Consider the following 23,806-nt stretch of genomic DNA (forward strand, 5'->3'; position numbering starts at 1 on the left):
GCGGAAACGCTTCCTACGCTAATCTGGAGGGGATGGTTATGCAACTTTCAACTTAAATATTACTAAGATATCAAGAAATGCACAATAAAGCATAAACAAAATAGCAATGAACACATAACACAATGATTACCGTGGCGAAACCCTTCTGGGAGAAAAACCCCACCCGCCAACACTCGCACAATGTATTATCAAATCAAGCTGATTACAATACACTTGCAATGCAAGTTCTTACAGGAGCGCATCACCACAACTCGAACTCAGAGAGACTCCTTCTAGCATCCAGTCTTGCAAAAAACTCAATTATCAAACTCCTCCCCAAGCTCTCCTTTTATAGTGATTTTACAACCTGGAAACCACTTGTGGTTTTACAAAACCATGGGCTTAATCACCATGCCACATGGTGCCCATTTTTGACATTTACATTTCCAAAATGGAAAAACAACCAGGTTAAAATACTAATCCTGTCAATAATTTTGCTCCAAAAAATGGGCACCATGTGGCATGGTGGTTAAGCCCATGGTTTTGTAAAACCACAAGTGGTTTCCAGGTTGTAAAATCACTATAAAAGGAGGGCTTGGGGAGGAGTTTGATAATTGAATTTTTTGCAAGACTGGATGCTAGAAGGAGTCTCTCTGAGTTCGAGTTGTGGTGATGTGCTCCTGTAAGAACTTGCATTGCAAATGTATTGTAATCACCTTGATTAGATAATACATTGTGCGAGTTTTGGAGGGTGGGGTTTTTCTCCCAGAAGGGTTTCCCCACGGTAATCTTTGTGTTATGTGTTCATTGCTATTTTGTTTATGCTTTATTGTGCATTTCTTGATATATTAATAATATTTAAGTTGAAAGTTGCATAACCGTCCTATCAAGATTAGCGTAGGAAGCATTTCCGGACACCTTTGCTTCCTTACAAGTGTGTGGTTTCCAGGTTGTAAAATCACTATAAAAGGAGAGCTTGGGGAGGAGTTTGATAATTGAGTTTTTTGCAAGACTGGATGCTAGAAGGAGTCTCTCTGAGTTCGATTTGTGGTGATGCGCTCCTGTAAGAACTTGCATTGCAAGTGTATTGTAATTAGCTTGATTTGATAATACATTGTGCGAGTTTTGGAGGGTGGGATTTTTCTCCCAGAAGGGTTTCCCCACGGTAATCACTATGTTATGTGTTCATTGCTATTTTGTTTATGCTTTATTGTGCATTTCTTGATATCTTAGTAATATTTAAGTTGAAAGTTGCATAACCGTCCTCTCAAGATTAGCGTAGGAAGCGTTTCCGCACACCTTTGCTTCCTTACAAGTGGTATCAAAGCCTGGCCAGTTTTGGTTCTATTTGTTGGGTACGGGGTTTTTTGAGCTAATCAAGATTTGAGTGGGAGCTTGTGCAGAGTATTTCATTTCTGTATTGCAGGATCGTAAAGATGGCAAGTATATCAAGGAGGATTGATGTAGAGAAGTTTTCCGGCACAAACTTTGAGATGTGGAAGCTGAAGATGGAAGATGTGTTGATTGATCGAGATCTATGGGATGCAGTCAATGAGAATAAGTCGAGACCCGTAGATCCGACTTTAGCTGCACAATATGATGTAATGGATAGAAAAGATAAAGGTCTCATAAGATTGTGCCTTGCAGACTCAATTTTGATTAATGTCCACGAAGAATCTACTACAAAGAAGCTTTGGAAGAAGCTAAGTGAGATCTATCAAGCGAAATCACTTGTGAACAAAATCTTCTTAAGGAAGAAATTGTATTATTTGAGAATGGAAGAAGATGGAGGAATTTCTGAGCATCTGAAAAGTTTTAATATGTTGCTGACTCAGTTCACCTCAGTTGGGGTACCAATGGATGAAGAAGAAAGGTGCCAAATCCTGCTATGTTCGTTGCCAAACTCATGGGACAGCCTTGTGATGGCCATAGGGAGCACTACAGTCTTCTTGAAGATGGAGGATGTTGTTGGTTCTCTACTTTCTGAGGAGATGAGAAGGAAGGTTTCTCTGAATGCCAAAGAGGCTTTGAGTGTTCGAGGAAGACCAAAAGAAAGAGGCAAGAATGAAAAGCAGAATGGTCGTTCTAAGTCCAAGAATAAGGGGAGATCAAAATCTCCTGGTAAGTCCAAGGTAATTTGCTGGAATTGTGGAAAGCCCGGACATTTCCGAAAGGACTATAAAGAAGAAAAGAAGAAAAAGAAAAAGAAGCAAGATTCTGATTCTGAGTCCGAGAAGGAAGATGGAGATGCTTTCATCGCAGTCTTGGCCACTCGTGCAGGTGACAATGCATGGTTAATAGACTCAGGTGCATCTTTCCACATGACTCCTAATAGAAACTGGTTTAGTAAGTATGAAAATTTTGATGGTGGTAAGGTGTATTTGGGTAATAAGTCCTTTCTTGATATTGTTGGTCGTGGAAGTATTCGTGTGAAATTTTCTGATGGTAGAATTAGAAGATTTGATGGTGTCTTGCATATCCCGGGACTAGCAAGGAATTTGTTATCTGTTAGCAAGCTAATAGATGCGGGTGTGCATGTACAGTTTTCTGAAGCAGGTGTGAAAATGGTAAGAGGTGCTATGGTGATAGCAAGAGGAAGCAGATTGGGTACACTGTACCAGCTTGATGCATGCACAGTTGAGTGCAATAGCACTTCTGATAAGACTATGATAAAGACTACTCAATCGGAAAAGGAGAGGGTTTCTCTTTCAACAGATGGTTGTGGTTTTTTGGGTACCCAAGGGTGCTCTGTCTACCGAATCAAAGTTGCCTGCAGAGAAGACCACGTTATGGCACCAGAGACTTGGCCACATAGGTGAGAAGGGTCTACGGACCTTGAAAAAGAAGAACCTTGTTGATGGGTTGAATGATTGCAATCTTGAATTTGATTTTTGTGAGCATTGTATCTATGGTAAACAAAACCGCATTCAATTTTACTCGAGTTCTCATAAGTCTTCATGTATTTTACTAGACAAAGGAAACCACCTGAAAGGTATGGGTATTCTTCTGATGATTGGAGATGCATATTTGCATTGAATGCTAACATTGATGAACCGAGATCTCTAGAAGAGGCTCTTGGTATGAATGATTCAGACTCCTAGAAAATAGCCATGGATGAAGAAATGGCAGCTCTTAAGAGGAATGAAACATGGGACCTTGTACCATTGCCTGAAGGACGAAAGCCTGTTGGTTGTGAATGGGTGTTCAAGAAGAAGATGGGTTCAGATGGAAGCATTGAGAAGTATAAAGCACGTTTGGTTGCAAAAGGTTACTCTCAGGTTGAGGGAGTAGATTATGGAGAGATTTTTTCTCCAGTAGCCAAAATGACATCCATTAGATTTTTACTTTCTATTGCAGCAGCCTATGATCTAGAGATCAAGCAAATAGATGTGAAAACAGCTTTCCTTCATGGAGATTTAGAGGAAGAAATTTATATGACATAGCCAAAGCACTATGTGGTAAAAGGTAAAACTAATTTGGTCTGTAAGTTGAAGAAATCCTTGTATGGTTTAAAACAGAGTCCTAGGATGTGGTACCAAAAGTTTGATAAAAGTGTGTTGAGTTTGGGATTTGTGCGATCTAAATCTGATCACTGTATATATTTTAAATCTGATGGTGATCGTTTCTTGGTCATTGCCCTGTATGTCGATGACATGTTGTTTATTGGCAAAGGAAAAGGTTTGATTGCAGAGTTAAAATCTCAGCTCTCGATAAAGTTTGAAATGAAAGATCTTGGTGCAGCAAGACACATTCTGAGAATGGAGATTGTAAGAGATAGACAAAACAAAAAGCTTTGGCTAGCCCAGAGTAAGTATGTTGGTACTATTCTGAGAAGATTTAATATGCAAGATTCTAGACCATTGAGTGTTCCTATTACAATGGGAACAAAGCTTTCTAGTTGACAGTGTCCTACATCCCCATTGGAGATGGAAGAGATGAGTCGAGTACCATATCAGAGTGCTATTGGAAGTTTGATGTATGCTATGGTCTGTATAAGACCAGACATTGCCCAAGCAATGGGAGTTCTTTCTCGTTATATGTCTAATCCAGGAAGAGCACATTGGGATGCAGCAAAAAGAATTTTCAAATACTTGAGGGGTACTTCAGAGTACTCGATATGTTTTCATGGAACAGGAAATAAGCATTCCTTAGATATTCGAGGCTATGTGGATTCAGACTGGGCCGGTGATGTTGATAGAAGAAGATCCACCAGTGCATATGTGTTTACATTATTCGGTGGTACAATCAGTTGGATGAGCAAGCGACAAGCTGTGGTCGCTTTTTCCACTACTGAGGCAGAATATATGGCAGCTACTCATGCCTATAAGGAAGCCATCTGACTAAAGAGATTGTGTTCAGATATAGAGTTCAAACAAGGTGTAGTGACAATTTACAGTGACAGTCAGAGTGCAATCTGCCTAGCAAAGAACCCTACTTTTCATGCCAAGACCAAGCACATTGATGTACAATATCATTTTGTGAGAGATATGATTGAGGATGGCAAGGTGAAGCTGGAAAAGGTAGAAACTTTGGTGAATGTTGCTGATGCATTAACTAAGCCCGTGAGCACAGAGAAATTCAGATGGTGTTCAGAGTCTATGGGCCTCTCAGCCCCTAGCAATTAAGTCCATGATATTTTGGATCCCCTGACTCTTGCAAGGTGTTCGACAAGTGGGAGAATGTTGAGAAACATGTGTCTCAACCTTGCAATCTTGTTCTGGAAAATTCCAGAATTTGTTTGAGGTAGTTTTCCACATGTTTATGTATTAGAAAATGGTTAGTGAGTTGTTAAAAATGAGTCTTGTCCATAGTAGAATATAGGTGGGCCATTTTTAGAGCCTTAATGACTCATTTTGTGACTTTTAAGAGGGTCTAAGCTAGGGGACAAAATTATGGACGGGATTACTATTTTAACCTAGTTGTTTTTCCATTTTGGAAATGTAAATGTCAAAAATGGGCACCATGTGGCATGGTGGTTAAGCCCATGGTTTTGTAAAACCACAAGTGGTTTCCAGGTTGTAAAATCACTATAAAAGGAGGGCTTGGGGAGGAGTTTGATAATTGAGTTTTTTGCAAGACTGGATGCTAGAAGGAGTCTCTCTGAGTTCGAGTTGTGGTTATGCGCTCCTGTAAGAACTTGCATTGCAAGTGTATTGTAATCAGCTTGATTTGATAATACATTGTGCGAGTTTTGGAGGGTGGGGTTTTTCTCCCAGAAGGGTTTCCCCATGGTAATCACTGTGTTATGTGTTCATTGCTATTTTGTTTATGCTTTATTGTGCATTTCTTGATATCTTAGTAATATTTAAGTTGAAAGTTGCATAACCGTCCTCTCAAGATTAGTGTAGGAAGCGTTTCCGCACACCTTTGCTTCCTTACAATCTCCTCAAGGAGAAGAGTAATTATTAACCATCCTCTGCGGGCAATGTAAGATGGTATTGTAATCTTCTCAAGGAGAAGTGTAATTGTTGACCATCCTCTGCGGGCAATGTAAGATGGTAGAAAAGATCCTCTCCAACCTCTGCGGGCAATGTAAGGTGGATCCAGTCTATGCTTGTGTGCAAGCTGGAAGATTATATTATGTAATTCCATTCTTTGCTTGTGTGCAAGATGGAAGATTATAGTTATGTTTCTCCTCCTTAATTAAGAGGGAGTGTTGATATTAATTAGGGAATGGCGGATTCCAATTGCCTTGGGCAACATTGGAATCCGCCCAAAAGGGGCTGGCCCCTTTTCCCTCAAAACATGTAGGGCAAAGACCTATCCCTCACGCTACATTAAACCCTTGCCTCACAACTTAACACTCAACGTGTTGTCAAATAGGGCCGACCCTATTCACAAGGCACTTAAGGAAAATAATTAAAGTTAATTAAAATGAAAGCCGACCCAGCTAAAGGGGTTTAGCTCCTCATATAAGTAAAGGTAAGAATTCATTGTTAATCATTCAAGTCAATCAGCTCCTTCATCTCATGCGAAAATCTTCATGCTTGCCTAAATGCGAACTTCAGTCATCTGCAATTACAGCAACCTTCATCTACCATTAGGAGGTGCGAAATCCATCTTGAGGTGTTAGCAAAATCAGTGAATGCACAGCGAATTGCTTGGAGGTCTGCCATTTATGTTATGCATAGCAAACTACTTGAAGGACTGCCATTTATTGCTTGAAGGTCTGCCATCTAGGTTATACACAGCGAATTCCTTAAGGCCTACAATCTAGGGTAAGGAAGCAGCAGCATCTATCTTTCATATGACAGCAAGCGATTGTTGAAGGCGGTCACCTCAATCTGCCATACCTCTTGTGATAGCAACATCTGAACCTGCAAATACATGAGATAAGTGTTGTAATGATTACATAACTATAATCCATAATCAGATCTGAGGATCTTTTCTGGCTGGGTTTTTCCTTCTAGGAGGTTTTCCCAGGTTAACCGTGTCTTGCTCTCAATTTGTTCATTTCTATGTTGTCATTAATTCCATTTACTTTCAGTTAATCAAACTAATTAGAAACTAAATCTAAATTCTAAGTTTATATCAATCTAAAAGTGTTAAAATCAACAGGTTGGAGTTGGGTAGTGAAGAGGAAGTGGAATAGGTGATGAACGAGTGCATGCCCCAAGATTGGCGATATGGAATGAAATCTTTGATGGCAGTGGCTCAACCAAGTAAGGGTTTTGTTGCGAGACGTGGTGATTGGTTACAAGTCACTGGTGTGGAACCCTCGCTCCATCCATTTATTTTGTGGAGCACTACCAGTAACAAGGAGGAACACTAGTATAAGGCACAATTGGGATGGGAGGCTCTAAAGGATTTCATTTGTGAGCATGAGAATATGTAGAAAGCGACGGAGGTGGCAAGAACGAAGAAGAAATCGAAGGGATTGAAGTTCAGCCCAGAAGACTATTAGGTCAATGGACCCCTCAAGTCGGCCAAAAAGCAACCAAAATAGTTGGCTTGGAGGTGCTTTTAGTGGTTTTTTGTTAATATTCCAGTCCTAGTTTATGTTCTTAGTAGTTTGTCGTTAATGACTATGTTTTGAGGAAGGTTTGTAGATTTTGCCACGTAATATGGGCATTTTTGTTTCTATTATTAGTGAGTGGTATAAGTGATATTGGATTCTCGGGTTATGGTGGGGATGTTTCCGATGACTGGTTAAATATGTAATGTTGAACTGCTTTCTATTATTAGTGAGTGGTATAAGTGATATTGGATTCTCGGGTTATGGTGGGGATGTTTCTGATGACTGGTTAAATATGTAATGTTGAACTGCTTTTCCTTTATAATTAATACATAATATAGCAATTACCAATCAAAAAAAAATTACAGTTATGTGGTGAAATAAAAATTTATTTTTATAAGTTCCGTAATTTGTCGTGGGCTATTTGATTTTATTATTTGTGAAGTGTCATATTTTATATCTACTTTGGCAATAGAAATATTTTATTTGTGTTTTATTGTCTGTGGAAATGTGCATCCTTGGCATGAGTTTATGGGGTATTAATATGGCATTTACGGAATAGATAGAAAGGAGCTCAATATGTTAGAAGGGTTAAATAAATTATATTTGTTGTTAATTTAATATTAGCATGTTCCTTCTCCAATAAATCATTGCTGACTTTCAACATTACTAATGTTTCAATGGATTATTGAGTGCCTATGTATGAAGAGTCTACCGAAACGGAAACGCCAGAAGGCAAAGCAAGGAGTTACTGAGTAACAAAGGAATTCATAACCATATTCCTTTATATCATTGATTGCATGCAAAAGATAGCTGTCGTGTTTAGCATAGGGGAATGTTATGAGTCTTGTGACATAATCACACGTCACCCCATCCCAGATAGGGACCCCCTACATTTTCAGCTCTCTCAGTCTTTTGTCTTGTTTTTTGGGGTCTTTTGGTGGCAGTCTCATCAATCTCTCTGCTTTGTGGGTGTTTGGGGGTTGAATTGGTCAAGTGTGCTTTTCATTTGAGCAAATTTGGTGAAGTCTAGCGCTCATTTTGACAATTTTAGGGTTTTTGCCTTAAGTCCTAGATTTTAGGGGTTTCTGTTAGGGTTTTTGAAATACTAAATGTGGAACAGTAATCAGGAACCTCCCAATAAAATTTGAGCGAAATCGGAGCATCTTTCTATTTTTAGAAAGTTCCTAATTTTAGGGATTTTACTACGTCCCGAAATGTCTTCATTTGGCCAAAAATCAAACTTACTATTTTTAGTAATTTCTATTTTTAGTAAGTTTCTATTTATAGTAAGTCATCTGACATCTTGTTTTGGGGTCTAACACTGACATTTTGAAAAGTTTCTATTTTTGGAAAGTTTGTTTGACAGGACCATTCACGCAAGCAATAAAGGTTGGACATTCAGGACTATTTCTAAATTTGGAAAGCCGGAAGCAGACATACTAGATCAAAAATGGCTATGTTGGCATCAAGTCCTGAAGTGGAAAGCTCAAAAAAAAACCATCCAAGTCTAGAAAGCAACGTGAAAATCCTTCAACAAATCAATTTGACATCCAAATGAAGGAGTCTAGCATCAAGGAAGAAATGATGAATTTGCTTACCTCAGGCAATCCAGCGCCCAAACTAGGAAGAGGGTGCCAAAAGTAAGGAGTCATGGAAAAGTCATCAAACTCCAAATTCCTTGCCTTAGTCAAAATAGCACCCATGAGGTGGAGTAGGGTGCTAAAGTTGAGTTGTCCTGGAATTCATAGAAAACATCAAAATTCCTTGCCTTATGAAAATGGCGCCCAAGATGTGGATAAGGCGCCAAAAGAGGTGGATCATGGAGAATCCCAAAATTGATGAAATTCCTTCACATATGGAGAATTGCACCCTTGACCAAGGAGCGCTAAAGTGAGTACCTCTTGGAAAACCAAAAATGCATCAAATTCCAAGCATAAGTTAAAAATCCGCCCAAGGAGGTCATAGGGCACCAAAGTTGAGGGTCCTTGAAATTCATAGAAATATGATGAATCCTTGGCAATGATAAAAATCCACCCAAGGCATGGTGAGGGTGCCAAATTCAAAGGATGAAGGAAAATCCAACAAAGTATGAATTCCTCCTTCACTACAAAATTCTGCCCTAGGGAGTATAAGGGCACTAAAGTTGAGTTTTAATGGAAAACCTCAAAAATAATGAATTCCTTCTTCAATGGAAATTAGCGCTCAACATAGAGGAAAGGCGCCAAAAAGTGATATCCATGGAAAAAATTAAAAAGTTCTAAATTCCCTCACACGTGCTAAAATGCACCCAAGGTAGAGGATAAGGCCCCAAATAAAGCCAAGCATGGCAAAGTGAAAACAATGGAAAATCCTTCTCTGAGTAGATTCAACGCACAAAGGCCTAGGAGGGTGCTAAAAAGATGAGTGCATGGAAAGCATAAGATTGATCAAATTCCTTACTTCCATGCAAATTGCACCCATGGAGAAATTAGGGCGCCGAATCCACATGCCCATGGAAAGTGATTGAAATTTGAAATTCCTCCGTCACAAGTGAATTCTAGGCTCAAGTTTGAAAGTTCGGGATGAAAATTTCCAAGGCAAAGGAGAATTTTGAGAGTCGAGGAAAGGAGAAACAGATATCCCCTCGGGAAAAAATTTAAAATTTCCATTTTTAGGCACCAAATCCTATCAGAATTTGAAAAAATTTCCAGATTTGGACTCGTGAGAGAATTCTCTCTCCATTGGACCCGGGTCCTAAATTTTAGGCAAAACCCTAAAAAATAGGAGATGGTCAAAAGGCATGGAAAATTCCCTCCGGAGCAAGAAAGTCAAGCCAAGCGGATAAATAAGGATAATCTTGAAAGAATCTTCCAATTTCCCTCTGAAATTTGAAAAATGTAAATTGGTGAGTTGGCAAGGAATATTCTAAGTATGACGCATGACTTAATGCATTAAGAGGAATTTCTAAATTTGAACTCAACTGCAAGGGAAATTCCATTTGCATGGCGTAGCGATTGGGAAAGTATGAAGCGCAATTAATGAAACTACCAAATTGGATTCCTCCCAACTTAGCAACACGATTGGAGAAATTCCATATAAGCGTGAGGATGCATTTCATTTCTCACCTACAGGATTTAAGAAAGAAGAGTTGGATAAGAAGTGAAAAGGTCATACTTAGTCAATTTTTCATCATTTTCAAGGGGCTTTTCCAGGATGACAGAATCAAGCAAGGCAGCTACTATCAACAGGCAAGCACAGATAAAAGCAGAGATGAAGGGCTTTCTTCCGGAGTCCAAGATTGCTTCCAGGTGGAAGGAAATTAGTGAAACAAATTTAGGCACGTTCAACTTGGTTGCCTTCAAAATCAGGATGTTTGGAACAGTAGGGCACAATCCATCTCCTACAACTATCAAGTTTGTCAACAGCGGAATTGTTGCAGCAGCTAGTTTTCCTCCTGCTATCCAGTGTCCAAATTTGATTTTGGAATGTGCAAAGCATTGCAATCCGGAGCGGAGGACAATTTCAACGTCAGATGGCAAGCTGTTGGCGACTTTGACACCGAAATTGATTGGTGAAGCCTTTGGAATTCCTTCAAACCGTTCCATGACATACAAGACCATAAAATGGAGCTAAGGTAGTTTATGAAGCAGGTCCTGGTAGATGTGCGGATATGATCAATAAACAGTGGTTACTAAAGCCTAGGCCGCATATCTCCAAAATGCCTAAGGTTCTCACTATCTTTGAATTCAAACAGGAATATGTGGACATGATAAAGATGCTAAGCAGGATAGTGATGGGGTTCACCTAGTTTGCTCAACACTTCACCTAGTTGGTGTTGCTCAATTGCACCAACTCACCAGGCCTAGTTGCTCTCTAGACCTTCAAGTCCTTCTCAATATCTTCTAGGGCTTGATTCTTGTTCTTTCTAAGGTGTTTGCTCCAAGTGTTTTGGCTAGGAACCCTACCAATTCACAGTGCTCCTCAGGTTCTCAATTATGGCTTCTTGGCTTCAAGTTGTCAAAATGACCTCATATCATTGTAAGATGTTGCAGAGGTGTTGAGGTGTCTACTAACATGTTTTGTATGCATTTGGGGTCCACTAGTGGCTAGCAATCATGAGGTTTCTTACCGATTTCAAAATCTTGCCTAGAAAAGGGCTACAAGGAATTAACCCTAATTAGGCCTCCAAATCCAATTTTCTAGGGCTTGGTTGAAAACAATTCAAAAGACCCCCAAACAAGTTTGCATTTTCTTCAAAGATACACCTATCCCTAAAGGATTTTTGTGGTTTTGGACCCTGGTTTCATCGTACAATGTATGAACCCCAAAATGAGGGTTTTGAAGGGTTTACAAGGCCTTTAACCGGCAATGAATGAACAAATTGGGGTTTTGGTATCAAATGGCTTTGTCAAGGCTTCTCCCTGCATGGACAAGTCTGCCCCAACTCCATGAACCCCTCCAAACTCTGAAATGGTGATTTGGCACACACCCCTGCACTTAACACTTCAATTTCACCTTATTTCCTCTAGCCGGGTTGCTCCTGGACTCGCCTAGAATAAGGTGACAGTCATACTTAAACTTCTCTCCAACACTTGAACCTGCATATGTACACTATACAGAGGGTTGCCCATCTTGTCCCAACAAGCCATGATGGCAGCACGTCTGGAACTCATGGGGCAACCATATTTACAAGAAAATTGCTATTTACAAGCCAAAACTGGCTGTTAGCAAACTTGAACAAGAAAACACCAATGAACAGTATTTACAAGACTCTAAATTGAACCAACAACTCAATAACACACAGGAGTAATTCAATCCATTGCTGGATCAATGGATTCAATCCATATTCAATTGCAAAATAAGTAAAAATCAAGCCAAAATGCTGCCAACAAGACTAAAAATGAGTAGTTTCAGTTGTTGAACTTACATCACACACTTCTCCAACCTTGGTAAATATATAGGTTTCCCATATGTGGAGTCCTCCTAGGGCGTTAAACAATCCCTAACTCCAACACTAACCAATTCAGGACAAAAGTTGTCATGACAACTTTTTGCAACTTTTGCACTTTTGGTCTTTCCAACCTACAAGACCTATTCCATGTCATCATTAATGACTCTTAAAACTTGTCTAAGACCTATTTAGCCCTCCCAAATGCCTGTACCAAGTTTTGACACTTTTGACCATCAAAAAGGTCATTTGGCTACTCAAACTCACTATTTACACAAAAATGCAAACCTAAGGAAAATGAACTCAACCTAGGCCTACATTGACACAAAATACTAACTCTTAGACCCTCCTGGAGTCCTTATTCACTACTGACTTGGCTAGGGTCAGTACAAGCCAAAATTGTGAAAGCTAATTTGCCTAAGTCCTAGGTGCTCCTACACCAGATAGTGAGATGTTCACATATTGTGAATTTTGAACCATGGATGTTCTTTTACATCAATGAAATCATGAATGCTAATGGGTTAGTGGATTGGGCCAGGTTGATCAGTCACTACTTGCACGAATAGTTGATAGATTTGAAAGAAAGGAAGTCCCAATCCTTCTTCATGAGCTCCTACGTGATTTATATGCTTGCAAGAAGGGGAGGCTTTGATGGTTTGTCAACAAAAGGAATCATGGGTTGCGGACCGGCACAGCTGAAAGTGCATGATTGTTATCCTCAGCTACATCTTCACAATAGTAATTCTTACAAGTTGGCGAATGACACCCTCACTATGACCCTGACAAGATTGATGCAGAATGAATTGCACGCAAGGGTGTCACTACAGGCTAGGGCCCTAGTCCAGAAATACGAAGCAACATTTTTGCAATTTCCGAAGTTCACTTATATCAGGACGCAGGGATTCTCATTCTAGTCATACAAATTGCCAAGGTATCCATCCAACAAACTGGTATTGCTTGAACTCATGAGGCAATTGACAGCCTATGATCAATTACAGAAGAAGAAGAAGAAGAAGCAGTCTATTGAATTCCCGGTTGTCCTAGGTGATTACGTGGAGGTGTGCCCGAGTTTGGAGGCAGCTAAGAAAGCAGCTGAGGAGTTGGCATTCTATCACCTAGCATTTTACACATCCAAAGCTCAATATGATCCTTATCGCCAAATCAGAAAGGTTGCTAGAATGAAATTTATACATAAGTTTCACCTAGAAGACTACTGGGCAAGTGCCAAGGATGACCTTAAGGTCCGGAAGAAAATGTATTCCAGATTGCCCGTGGACACCATCAGGATAGGTGAGATAATGCAAGTGTCGGATCAGTTAAAGGAAGATTCAGACTTGGTGCGACCAGAATTCGAAAGGGTGAAAGATCAACCCATTCAACTGCCAAACTGGTCGGAACCTGAAATTGAAAATCTAGACATCTTGGTCGAACCTGTTTTAAAGTTTACCAGACACTGGGTTGATACGCATATCAAAAGGTTGAAGGAAGGAAATGTCCACCTAACTTTTCAGTTGATGGGAAGTCTAGATTCCCATAGCGAAGCAACTGAAGGATCTTCACAAGCCCAAAAAGAAGGAGAAGTTCGGCTTGATAGAGGGAAAAGTGCTCCAAAGAGACCGAGGACGACAAGGAAGAAGGATGTTCAGCAGGAAGCCCAACAGGAAGTCCATCAAGAAAATCATTAAGAAATTCAGCAAGAAATGCAATCGGAAGAACCATTGCAAAAGAGAGCAAGGATAGAAGGAAAGCAGTCACCAGCAAGTTCTTCTAGTGTGCGGCAGGTAGAAATGTTTTCGCAGGAAAATCCAATAAATCCACCTCCAAGTAACATCCTTAACAGTGCTCCAACACAAGATATTCTCAAAGTTAGTGCTTCACATAGACCATATCAATCAAGAAGTCAAAGACAGGAAGTTCCTCCTTATCAGGAAGAAACTCACCAGGATAGTTTCGTGGAAGCCATCCCTGGCAAAATGGAGGAAGTATCATAGGAGCAAGAGCAAATGGAAATCCATAGTCACTCCATTCCCGCTTTTGATTGGTTGATAGATAGATTAAGAAGGGAACCGGAAAAAGAAACTAATCCAGCACAGGAGTTAGAGGAGCTGTTGGATCAGTCGGCAAAGAAGAAGGCTCCCCGGAAATTCTCCAAGGTCATGAGGGATGAATCTAGATCCTGAACCTTGCACATAGTTGAGCTTGCAGTAGATAAGGACAAGAATAAAATAAGGCCAAAAGATTATTTAATCAAACAAGTTGACCTTGGGCATGCTTCCACAGGACAGATAATTGAAGACTTCGAGGGATCTTCCTTGGCCATGAGGCAAAAGATGCAGAAAACAAAGGCAAAATGTAAAAGGCTAAAGGAAGAAAACAAGGTCTTGTGTAAATATATCAGAAGTCTCAAGTGGCCACTCAGGGAAGTAGATCCATCTTTTGTTCCTCCTTCTCTCCCTAAGGAAGTCGTTGACGACTCAGAAGTAATCAGAGTGATGGCCCAGAGTTCCAAGGAATGGGTGGAAGACGTATTTACTGCGGCTGGAAAGTTCATTGAAGATTTGGCTCAACTTCATACCAAATTTGTGGCCCTTCTAAACAGATTGGATATAGTGGAAGGTTTGTGGGAAGATGTCCACATTTATCAGGACTTAACCATTCTGCGACTCAAGGCTCTAATGAAAATTCCGAAGCAAACACTGATTGATGGAAAAATAATCCAAGAGAATGAAAATTGTGACTTTTCCCGATGGTTTTGCGTCATTTGCTTAGGAAAGAATATCTTTGAAAAGTTCAACATGGAGTCTTTAACTTTGAAAGACTCAATTAGGAGGGTGCAGGAGGAAGTCATCAATGTGATCGAAGCACTGTTCGCAAAGAGGCTCAATAAGGATGGAGTAACGGTGAACTCCTTGAAATCTCAATTACATGAATTCTTCTTTGTAAGTTCCTTTTCTAAGGAACATTTTCAGAATGTTTCCTCATTTTCTAACACAATGAAGAAGGCACAAGAAATGATTGTGGAATGGGAAAACTTCTTCTCCAGGAGTGAGGAAGAAATCACCTTGATGGAATTTGACATTGAAAGTGTGCCAAGTGTCTCTGTAAGAGAGCTGGAAGCCGTCATCAGTAAATTCATTACATATGCAATTAATGAACGGGATAATGGTCATCCATTGTTGGACGAGAATCTTTTGACTGAGTAGTGGTGGCGCATTTACTAGTGGGATATTTTGACTTAGTGGCGGACCGGTCAATAAATTTGAATGCATGAGGATTTGCATGCAGCCGCCATATTAATGATTTTATGACAGATTCCTTTTGCATGCAGTCGTTACATGGAGAATATTGGGCATTTATTTCTGCATGGGGAATATTCATTATTTTTGGGCAAATTTGATGTAATGGGGTGCATTTAATGCACAAATGGATGCCATTTTTGGGTTAATTTGAATTAATTGTATATAGGCTTAGTGGGTATTAATTGTTGATTCCCACCTTGTTGCATCATGTGTGGGGAATCTTTTTGGAAAAACCCTAATTAGGGTTTGCATGTGTCCTCAAGGCATGAAGCCTATATAAAGGGTTGACCCCCCTCATTTGTAAGGGAGGAAAGATTGTTGTCAAAGATTGTTGCTAAGAGTTTTTGAGGCAAACACTTAATACATTGTTCAATTGTTGGTGTGTTCTTGTGTTGTTTTGAAGCTCGCATGGTCTCACTCTCTTCGTATAGATTAGATTTGCTTTCAAGTTGTTAGATGAACTGGATTTGATAGGGTTGCTTGTTGCAAAGTTCGTGCTCATACTTTTGGTGTGTAGCTGATTGTTGCATATTGTGCAAAGTTAGCCTAAGCCTCCGTTATATGTCTATGCTTAACTTCAAAAATCAGTGGGGATTGTTCGATTTGATGGTTTCCATTGGTGATATTGAAAAACCTTTACACACCCTCTGAAGATTGCACCGCCTTCGTGTAATTGTGCTCTGCTGGCAAAGCGAAGCATGGTTGGATTTCGCATGAGTGATCTCGTCTCCTTGTTCTTAGTCTTAGATTAGATTAAGCTTAGTTTTCTAAACCCTATCCCATTTACTTTTCTACATATTCCAAATCCAAAAAAAAATAGAGCTTTCATTGCAAATCATTCGCATAGAAATCCTTGAACCCGCAAGTTTGTTAAGATCTTCTGTGAGCATACGTAAGGCCCCTTGGGTTAACAGCAAACCCATCAACTAACTGAGTCACGTCCACGCTCAAAAGGAACCTTGAGATTTGTCATTTGATCTTTCTTTGCAAACTTAGCATATGGTTTGATTTTAAACAAGAGAGAGTGAAGTGACCATTGGAAACTTTATTCTGTGTTTGGCATAGTCCTCATAAAACATGTCAATAGGGAATGAGAGGAATCTGCCATGTTTAGCGGAGAATGGAATCTTGACACGATTTTGAAGACGAACGAGATAATGATAGAGGACTCCCCACTAGGAAACGACACTTCATTGTTTGTCTTCGACATTAGCCAAATACCATGGCCGATTAATATTCAATAGTTTGGTTTGCATCTTGATTGAGTCAGTACATTGTCTACGGCATTCACCGAGCTCTTCCAAATTCAATATTATTTCATATCGAACACAAAGCTTGTAATGTATGGAAATTGAAAATTAGGGTTTAAGGGAACAAAACCACTAAATAACCCAATTAACACACATACATTGAAAGAGGGTTGAATCCAATAGATCTAGGCTCAATCCTTGTGTGAAAGAGACTGAGATTCTGATTGGATTCAACTAGATGAGGGTTGATTAACCTCTTTCTTAAGTTGAATTGGATTGATTGTGAAATTAGGGCAAAATAATGAAATATTGAAGCCATCTAACATAAATAGTAAGCTACAGATATCCAACTGAGCCAAAAACTTGGATCTGGGCAAAAGAAGATGTGTCGGACTTGTTCCCAGAAATTTGACCTGATTTTTTGAGACCAGGTAGCACAGATTCGCCCTAATCCTCCAAATTTTCCATCGTCGAAAGCTAAACCTATTTGGATTGTGAACTTTGCCAGATTTCCTGAGTACAACTCCACACCTGTTTCCTACACATAGAAAGAAAGGGAAATATCCGGTTTTGGAATTAACCATGAAATTGAATTGATAAAAGTAATGAAAGACTTAAGAAAAGTACTTTCCTTTTGAGGGAAAGACTGGATCTGAAATGTAATGTTGAAAACCACAATGTTTACCTTGATGCAGTTTTGTTTGTCTTCACCCAAAGCAATTAGGGTTTGATGTAGGATGTCTTCATAAAACATGGATCATGAATGCCATCTTCAATGCTTAAACTTGACTTCACTTCTACTCCAATGCTTGATGAATGATTGATTGCTTGCTCACTTGAATTTGCTAGAGTGTAGGATGATAAATTGATCAATTAGAAGTAGTTAGGTTTAAAATGAAAGGGGTAGACCTCCTTTTATACTTGACCATCGAAAATCAAATTAAATTTCCGCAACAGGCTGACACAAGATCTAAATTCCTACTCATTCATGATTACTATTAAGGGGGGGCAATTTGGGGCCTAATTAAGAGGCCCAAGGCATGGTACGCTCCGGTCCTAATTTAGGACCAGGGCGTGGTACGCCCTAGTCTTGGAAATCGGGAATCCAAATTGGGGGTTGAGCTAGAAAATTGATGAAAATGTGGAATAGGTAAGTGGTGTGAGTAGAATCAGCATTGCAATCAGACCTTAGAAGACAGAACGCCAAAGTGAGGCCTAGGTGAGGACAAAATTATAGGCGAGTACAATTTAGGATGCTACAGACCTAATATGTCTGATTCTATTCAATTCTAATTATATAGCTGGTAGACTGATATATTCAAATTACCTCTGTTGAAACTAATAAGAAATTGTAATCCAAATGATTCCCTAAATATAAGGGTTTGCTTATGCTATGAACCAATTTTTGAATTGGGTATTTATTCTCATTTGTTGTGTTGATCTGAAAAGTTTAATTTGGAAATTGCATATTAGGAATCTTTGCATGCTTGGTATATTTCACAAAGGCCCCACAGTTACCTACAACCAAGCCCTCAAAAGGAGGGGTCGAATGAGGCTGAGTCGAGCGGGATTTTTACTGAGATTGGTCAACCAAATGCATACAACCCCCTTGGCACAGTACAACATTATCTTGGAGAGCTCTAGTCTAAGGCCAAGGTTATGCACAAGGTCAGGGATATTTCTTGATAGCTTGACATCAGCCATGATCCGTTGGTAGCAAACGAGGCTGAAAGGATCCTTGCAATCACGCAGATTGGGTGTGAAGTGGAAGTTCCTCAAGTGTTTTATCTCACATGGATGGTCGAGAGTAGAGACGGCTGAAATGTTGGCCACTTGGCATCCACACAAACCCACAGTTGGAGGGAGACATTGCTGAGTGCTCTCAGCACTTCACAACATGGAGATCAGCTATCAGGACATCTTTCTCCATTTGCACCAATAAATGGCTTCGATTGAGGAAGCCACGCAATTGAGAGATCGAGCTCTTCAGCAAGCTAAGATTGCCCAAGCAAAGTTGGTTGATCATATCCAAAAGTCTCAAGAGTGATTGGCTCGACTTACAATAGTAGAGCATGCACAAGTCACAACCCTGGAGGAGACAATGACTAAGCAAGACAGGTAGTTGGGTGAGAGAGACATGCAGCTAGCTGAGAGAGACATACAGATACCCGAGCGAGCCACACAGCTAGCATAACAAAATAGATAGATAGTAAAGTGAGAGGGCAAGTTACAAGAGAAGGACCAAGAGTTGGAGAAGACAAGTGCAAGTTATGGGAGAGGGAGCAAGAACTAGAGAAGACTAAAAACTACTTGATGGAGGCTACTCACATGGTGAAGGCAGTCCAAGAGCGTGAACTAGTGGCCAATCCGTGTCTTCAGCGACTTCACCAGCTACCCTCTACTACATACACACCTACATCCTCGGTGCGTCTAAGGACATCTCTTCATCCTCCCTCCTCTCAATAATATTTTCTCAGTCTTGTAGTGTACAACTCCCAATTTTGTTTGTGTCATCTGGAAGACGGCTTTCTTTTTGGTGGGGCTGATTGAATCAATGAAGTAAAAAGGTTACAGTCAGCTATTTAATAAATAATTATGTTTTGTATTTATGTGTGTTAGTCCTTGACCTGTTGTTAGTTGTCGGCTAGTAGTTACCAATGATTGGTGACTTAACCAACATCAGTCTACTATATATGTGTACTTGTTATTCATAGTGGGGGACCGCTCTTATGATACCATACTCATTGCATATCTAACAAATGATAATAAAGCTATATCTTCCTAAATATGTTGGAAGTTATTTATTTTACTATGTTCTGTAATTTTGTATTTCTGTTTACTCTGTTAACCTGTTAAAGTAGAATAGGCAATAAACACTAATACGATTATTGAATGCAATCAAATGACTCACCTGTAACAACTTAGATATCCATATAGGAAAAGTGTTTCCCAAGAAAAACTCGGCAAATAAAATGTCAAACCTTTTGAAATTCTCACTGACAAAAAAACATAAATGCACATCAAAACCATTTATAATGTCCCACAAGGACACATCCCCACCCTTGAACTCCATCCCCATTTCTTCATTTCCATTGCCTTGTCCCCATGCCCATTCTGTTTTTCTTTTCAAAATTTATTTTTAAGACTTTAAATTTTCTTCTTGGCATCCCCTTTTTGTGTTCCCACATTTCTTCATTCCCCCGAAAAAGAGGACTTGGTGGAAGGTGATTAAAACATGTAATCAATAGCCAAAGATCATAGTACTACAACAAGCATCATGAATTTAAATGTGTTTAATTACTTAAAATGTGTTGTTAAGTTTGTTTTAATCTCTAAGAATTGTGGCCTTATAACTCAAACCCAAGATAAACTCAACAAGCTGAAGATAACAGTACATTCCAGACTTAGCAACAAAAACTCTAAAATAAATCCACAAATTATCGACACTCCTCATTTCCATAAAGAGCGGAGCCAAACTTAAGTACTTGAGCGATTTGTGAAGAGTTTTGTGACTTATTTATTACTTTCCATCAATTTGTGCAAGTAAAAGATCTGAAAGGATCTGGTGAACAAAACATGAAAAGTAAGATGGATTTAGAACCCAGACAGGGACAAAACTGTAAGTATTTCAGACTTATGAAGAGTATTGTGACTTACTATTTTCCAACGTTCCATGATTCATGCAAGTAACTCATCCAAAAGATCTGGTGAACAAAACATGAACAATAAAATGAATTTACATGCAGACAGAGGACAGAACAGGTTGGTCAGAAAATGAAGCACAAGGGCTGGACCGCAACCCCAGCAGTGTCTGTCAATAATGCAACAGTGGTCATGTCCTGTACAGAGCCGTCACCACAGTAATGACCCAACTGCATAAATTCAGAATAGAAAACGAACAGATGCTGTTTCAACTCCAGCAAACACAGGGAACTTTCCAGGGTCCAGGAAAACATTCCAGCATCCAAATGAGTCTATCAAGGGAGGTTGAAACAAATGTTTGTTTAATATGAGGATATAGAAGATTGTAGAGAGCAAGGAAATTCTGCTGTTCAGCAATGTTAGGGAGGTAGACATAAAGTAAAGAAGCCATTGCTGCACCCACCATTTGTACTTTTTTCCCAAGTAATAAAACAAGGTAGCAATGCATTTGCCACTACCACTCGGTGATTTTCTCCTCACAGATTTCCCAAAATAAAAATTTCTGAGTTATTTGAGTTTCCATGACTGTTTTGTTGCATGTTTCCTTTCTGCTATGCTCAAAATATTTTAATTCTTAATAAACTTCATTTGATTCAAGCATGTAGAAGTAGAAATAATTTTGTGATTCTTAAATTCTAAAAATTCAAGTTTTTTTCCCATAAGCTTCACTTGATTCAAGCAAGTAGAAGTAGAAACATTTTTGTGATTCTTAAATTCTAAAAGTTTAAGATTCACGGATCAGTAATGCTCTTTAAATCATAACGTTTTAATAAAAAAATTGCATTTTTCCCATTGAAATATTTTGGTGATTCTTAAGATCCAAATTCCAAAAATTTCCGTATCAGTAATGTTCTTAAAATCATAACATTTTAATAAAATTTGTTGCACTTTTCCCACTTTTGGAGTTGTTTATGGTACCTTGTTTCCTCCTATAAGCAAAATCCAATATCAACATCTCGAGAAATATAACATTCTTCAAATCATTTGCCAACAAAGGGCTGAAAAGGCAAGGATGCACACCAACTCGGAATTCCTCATAGAAATTGTCCCTAAAGTTCTTGCAACAAATCAAAACTTCAGAATTGTCTGTGCATGGGCTATGGTCTGGCGGTAAGTTGGACCACTTTCCACCACAATGGCCTACTTTCAAATCATGACAGGCATACTCCCAGTAATTAACCCGGCATAGTCTTCAGATTTAGGTGATGTGGGTGTCTGTTTTAGGGAGAATTAAACGTAGCCTCCGGTGTTCAAATGGATTCAACTGTTGGAAGAAGGAAAAGAAAAGAAATTCTGAGATTTTATTCATGTTTAATATGTTATCACAATTTTCACTAAAGCTAGCTAGCAACATCAATGGAAGATCTATTGCACGAGGCTTTCTGCCAACCTTTTGGTCCTGACCCATACCCGTATTATTTCTCTATTCAAATATCATTCCTAGGATTTTCGAGGCACTTCTAAGCCTTCACTTTCTGCGTCCATAATTCTCCATCTCACCGAAGAGATGAAATTCATGTAGAATAGCTTAAAAACCACAAGTTCTCAGCTGAGCGTCATTGAGAAAGGACTCCGATGATAGTATATTCATTTGGTATAGGCATTTCCAACATTTTGGGCCAAACGCACTTCTTAAGCTCATAAGTTTCCACCTAAAACCTTAAACCCTAGTCCCTCTGTAGCTCCGTCCCTTCTTTTTTCTTGTACCGTTGATACAATTAACAGATACAAAATGCTACAAACAACGTGCGAAAAAAAACATCAAACAAGTAACAGAACAGATCATTCTAATGTTTAGTAAAACAGTATAATGCAGTTTGTATTATACCTGCTGAGGTGGTGAATTATCAGGATTAACGAAAGCTTCAACAAGCGGAATCCACGATGACAACGCCATTCAACCTGCTTTATTCCTACAACTTCTCCGAATTTCTGGAGAAAAAATCCAGAGTCTTCAAACACAAACAAGTAATTCAAAAACAATAGACTGGTTTATAAAAGATATAATATAGAAGTCTGTTTGGAATTCTCATTAGTTCAGACGCGAAAGATTACTAGAAAGTCCTGAAAATGGAGGCCAACTTTTGAGGATTTTTTTCGCTCTTAAAGAATTAGGGGTTTGCGTCTCTTCCAAGCTTGTCGGGGACTCTCTTCAGGCTACCATCAATTTCAATTTTCCTCTGTTTTTTTTATAATATTGTAAGGCGATAAAATCATTTCATATAAATCAGGGAAATTAAACAAATGTGATCATTTTCATTAAAGGAGCTGCAATGGTTATCACAATTATATTCTATATAAAATGTATTTGAGAGAGGTCTATTTTCAATGTAATAAAATACAAAGATATCATATTTATTCATTATTTTACTTTAAAAATTACTATATTATTATTATTATATTGCAATTATTATTAAATTAATATTATATTATGATATTGTAATTAATATAATATTATATTATGTTATTATTGGGTTTTAACTTATTTTTAGTTTTATAGCAACATATCAATATTCTTTTTCATATTTATTTTTTTAACTTCATTAAGTTTAGATTATTTTACTTCAATTATCCTTGACTACAATCAACAATAATTATCAGAAGTTTCCTTTCAACATGACAAATAAATTGTTACAGTCTAGATGGTCACTCTTGAAATTTAGTCTCGTTAATGGGCTTGGTAGGGTAAATCCTATTTGTATTCCACAACAAGAAACAATGTGGAGTAAACCAAAGACGGGATGGGTAAAGATTAACTTTGATGGGGCATCGAGAGGGAACCCAGGGATTTCAGGAGCAGGGTGTATTGCAAGGAATGAGGAAGGCAGAGTCTTGGTCAAAGGTGTGCAACGCCTACTAGAAGAAACAAACAATGAAACAGAGGCAAGAGTGGCATTATCGGCCATTTCATTAGCACAAAATCTTTCGGTGATAAGATTGCACTTGGAAGGGGATTCGAAAATTGTCACAAATGTCATTGCAAAAGGGGCCTTGCATTGCTAGAGAATTAACAAAACAATTCAAATTATTGAAAAAATAAATAAAATTAAAATTAAAATCAAGATTTTAAAATATCCCATATTTGTAGAGAGGGCAACTCGAAGGTTGATGTTTTGTCCAATGTAGGGTGTTAGTTGGACCTCTAAGTAGTGTGGTGGGAGGGTGGTGGGGTACACGTGGATTGTACCATTTGAGGCAAAAGATTGTTTTTTTTTAATTTATTGGCTCGTGTGACAACATGTAATTGCTTCAACTTGAGACGATGTTGGGTTGGCCTCTTGCGTGCGTTTAATGTGCAAGGCTTTGGTACACTACCAATTTTTGATCTCCCTTCAACATGGCATAAGTTTATGGGTCAGGCAAAAGGTAACACAAAACTTGTACTCTTGATGTTTACAAGGGCCAAAGGAGGTTGTCCTTGAAATGAGGACACATTAATAGCAACCTTTGAAGGGATCACAAGACATGGCTTTTTAAAGCAAGGTGGAGAGCGAGTCAGCATTAAAACATAAAATTTGAGAGGAACAATTTACAGAGCGACATAAAGCAGGAGATTTACATCATAAGCAGCACCCATGGAAGCGAAATTTTCGCTTCACTTTATAAACCAACAGTTGGCATTATTTGGGAAGGTCTCAGAGAAGAGGCTTGGGGAATTTTTAAATTTGATGATGATATGTGATGCAGCCAT

General features: G+C 38.9%; 1 protein-coding gene across 3 annotated transcripts in view; it reads right to left on the reverse strand.

Annotated features, from left to right (window-relative positions):
- The window catches only part of LOC131076986 (MMS19 nucleotide excision repair protein homolog), a 338,109-nt gene extending 315,789 nt beyond the window's left edge, over nt 1–22,320 (reverse strand). For 2 of the 3 annotated variants that reach the window (XM_058014342.2, XM_058014341.2), the window contains exon 1: nt 21,944–22,304. In XM_058014342.2, the coding sequence (XP_057870325.2) occupies nt 21,944–22,012 (69 nt within the window). In that variant the 5' untranslated portion in view covers nt 22,013–22,304. Of the gene's footprint in view, nt 1–21,943 lie in introns of all 3 variants that reach the window. The other variant, XM_058014340.2, reaches the window with a different exon arrangement.
- Nucleotides 22,321–23,806: the final 1,486 nt, after the last annotated feature.

Source organism: Cryptomeria japonica, chromosome 6, assembly GCF_030272615.1.
Source record: "Cryptomeria japonica chromosome 6, Sugi_1.0, whole genome shotgun sequence".
NCBI classification, from domain to species: domain Eukaryota; kingdom Viridiplantae; phylum Streptophyta; class Pinopsida; order Cupressales; family Cupressaceae; genus Cryptomeria; species Cryptomeria japonica.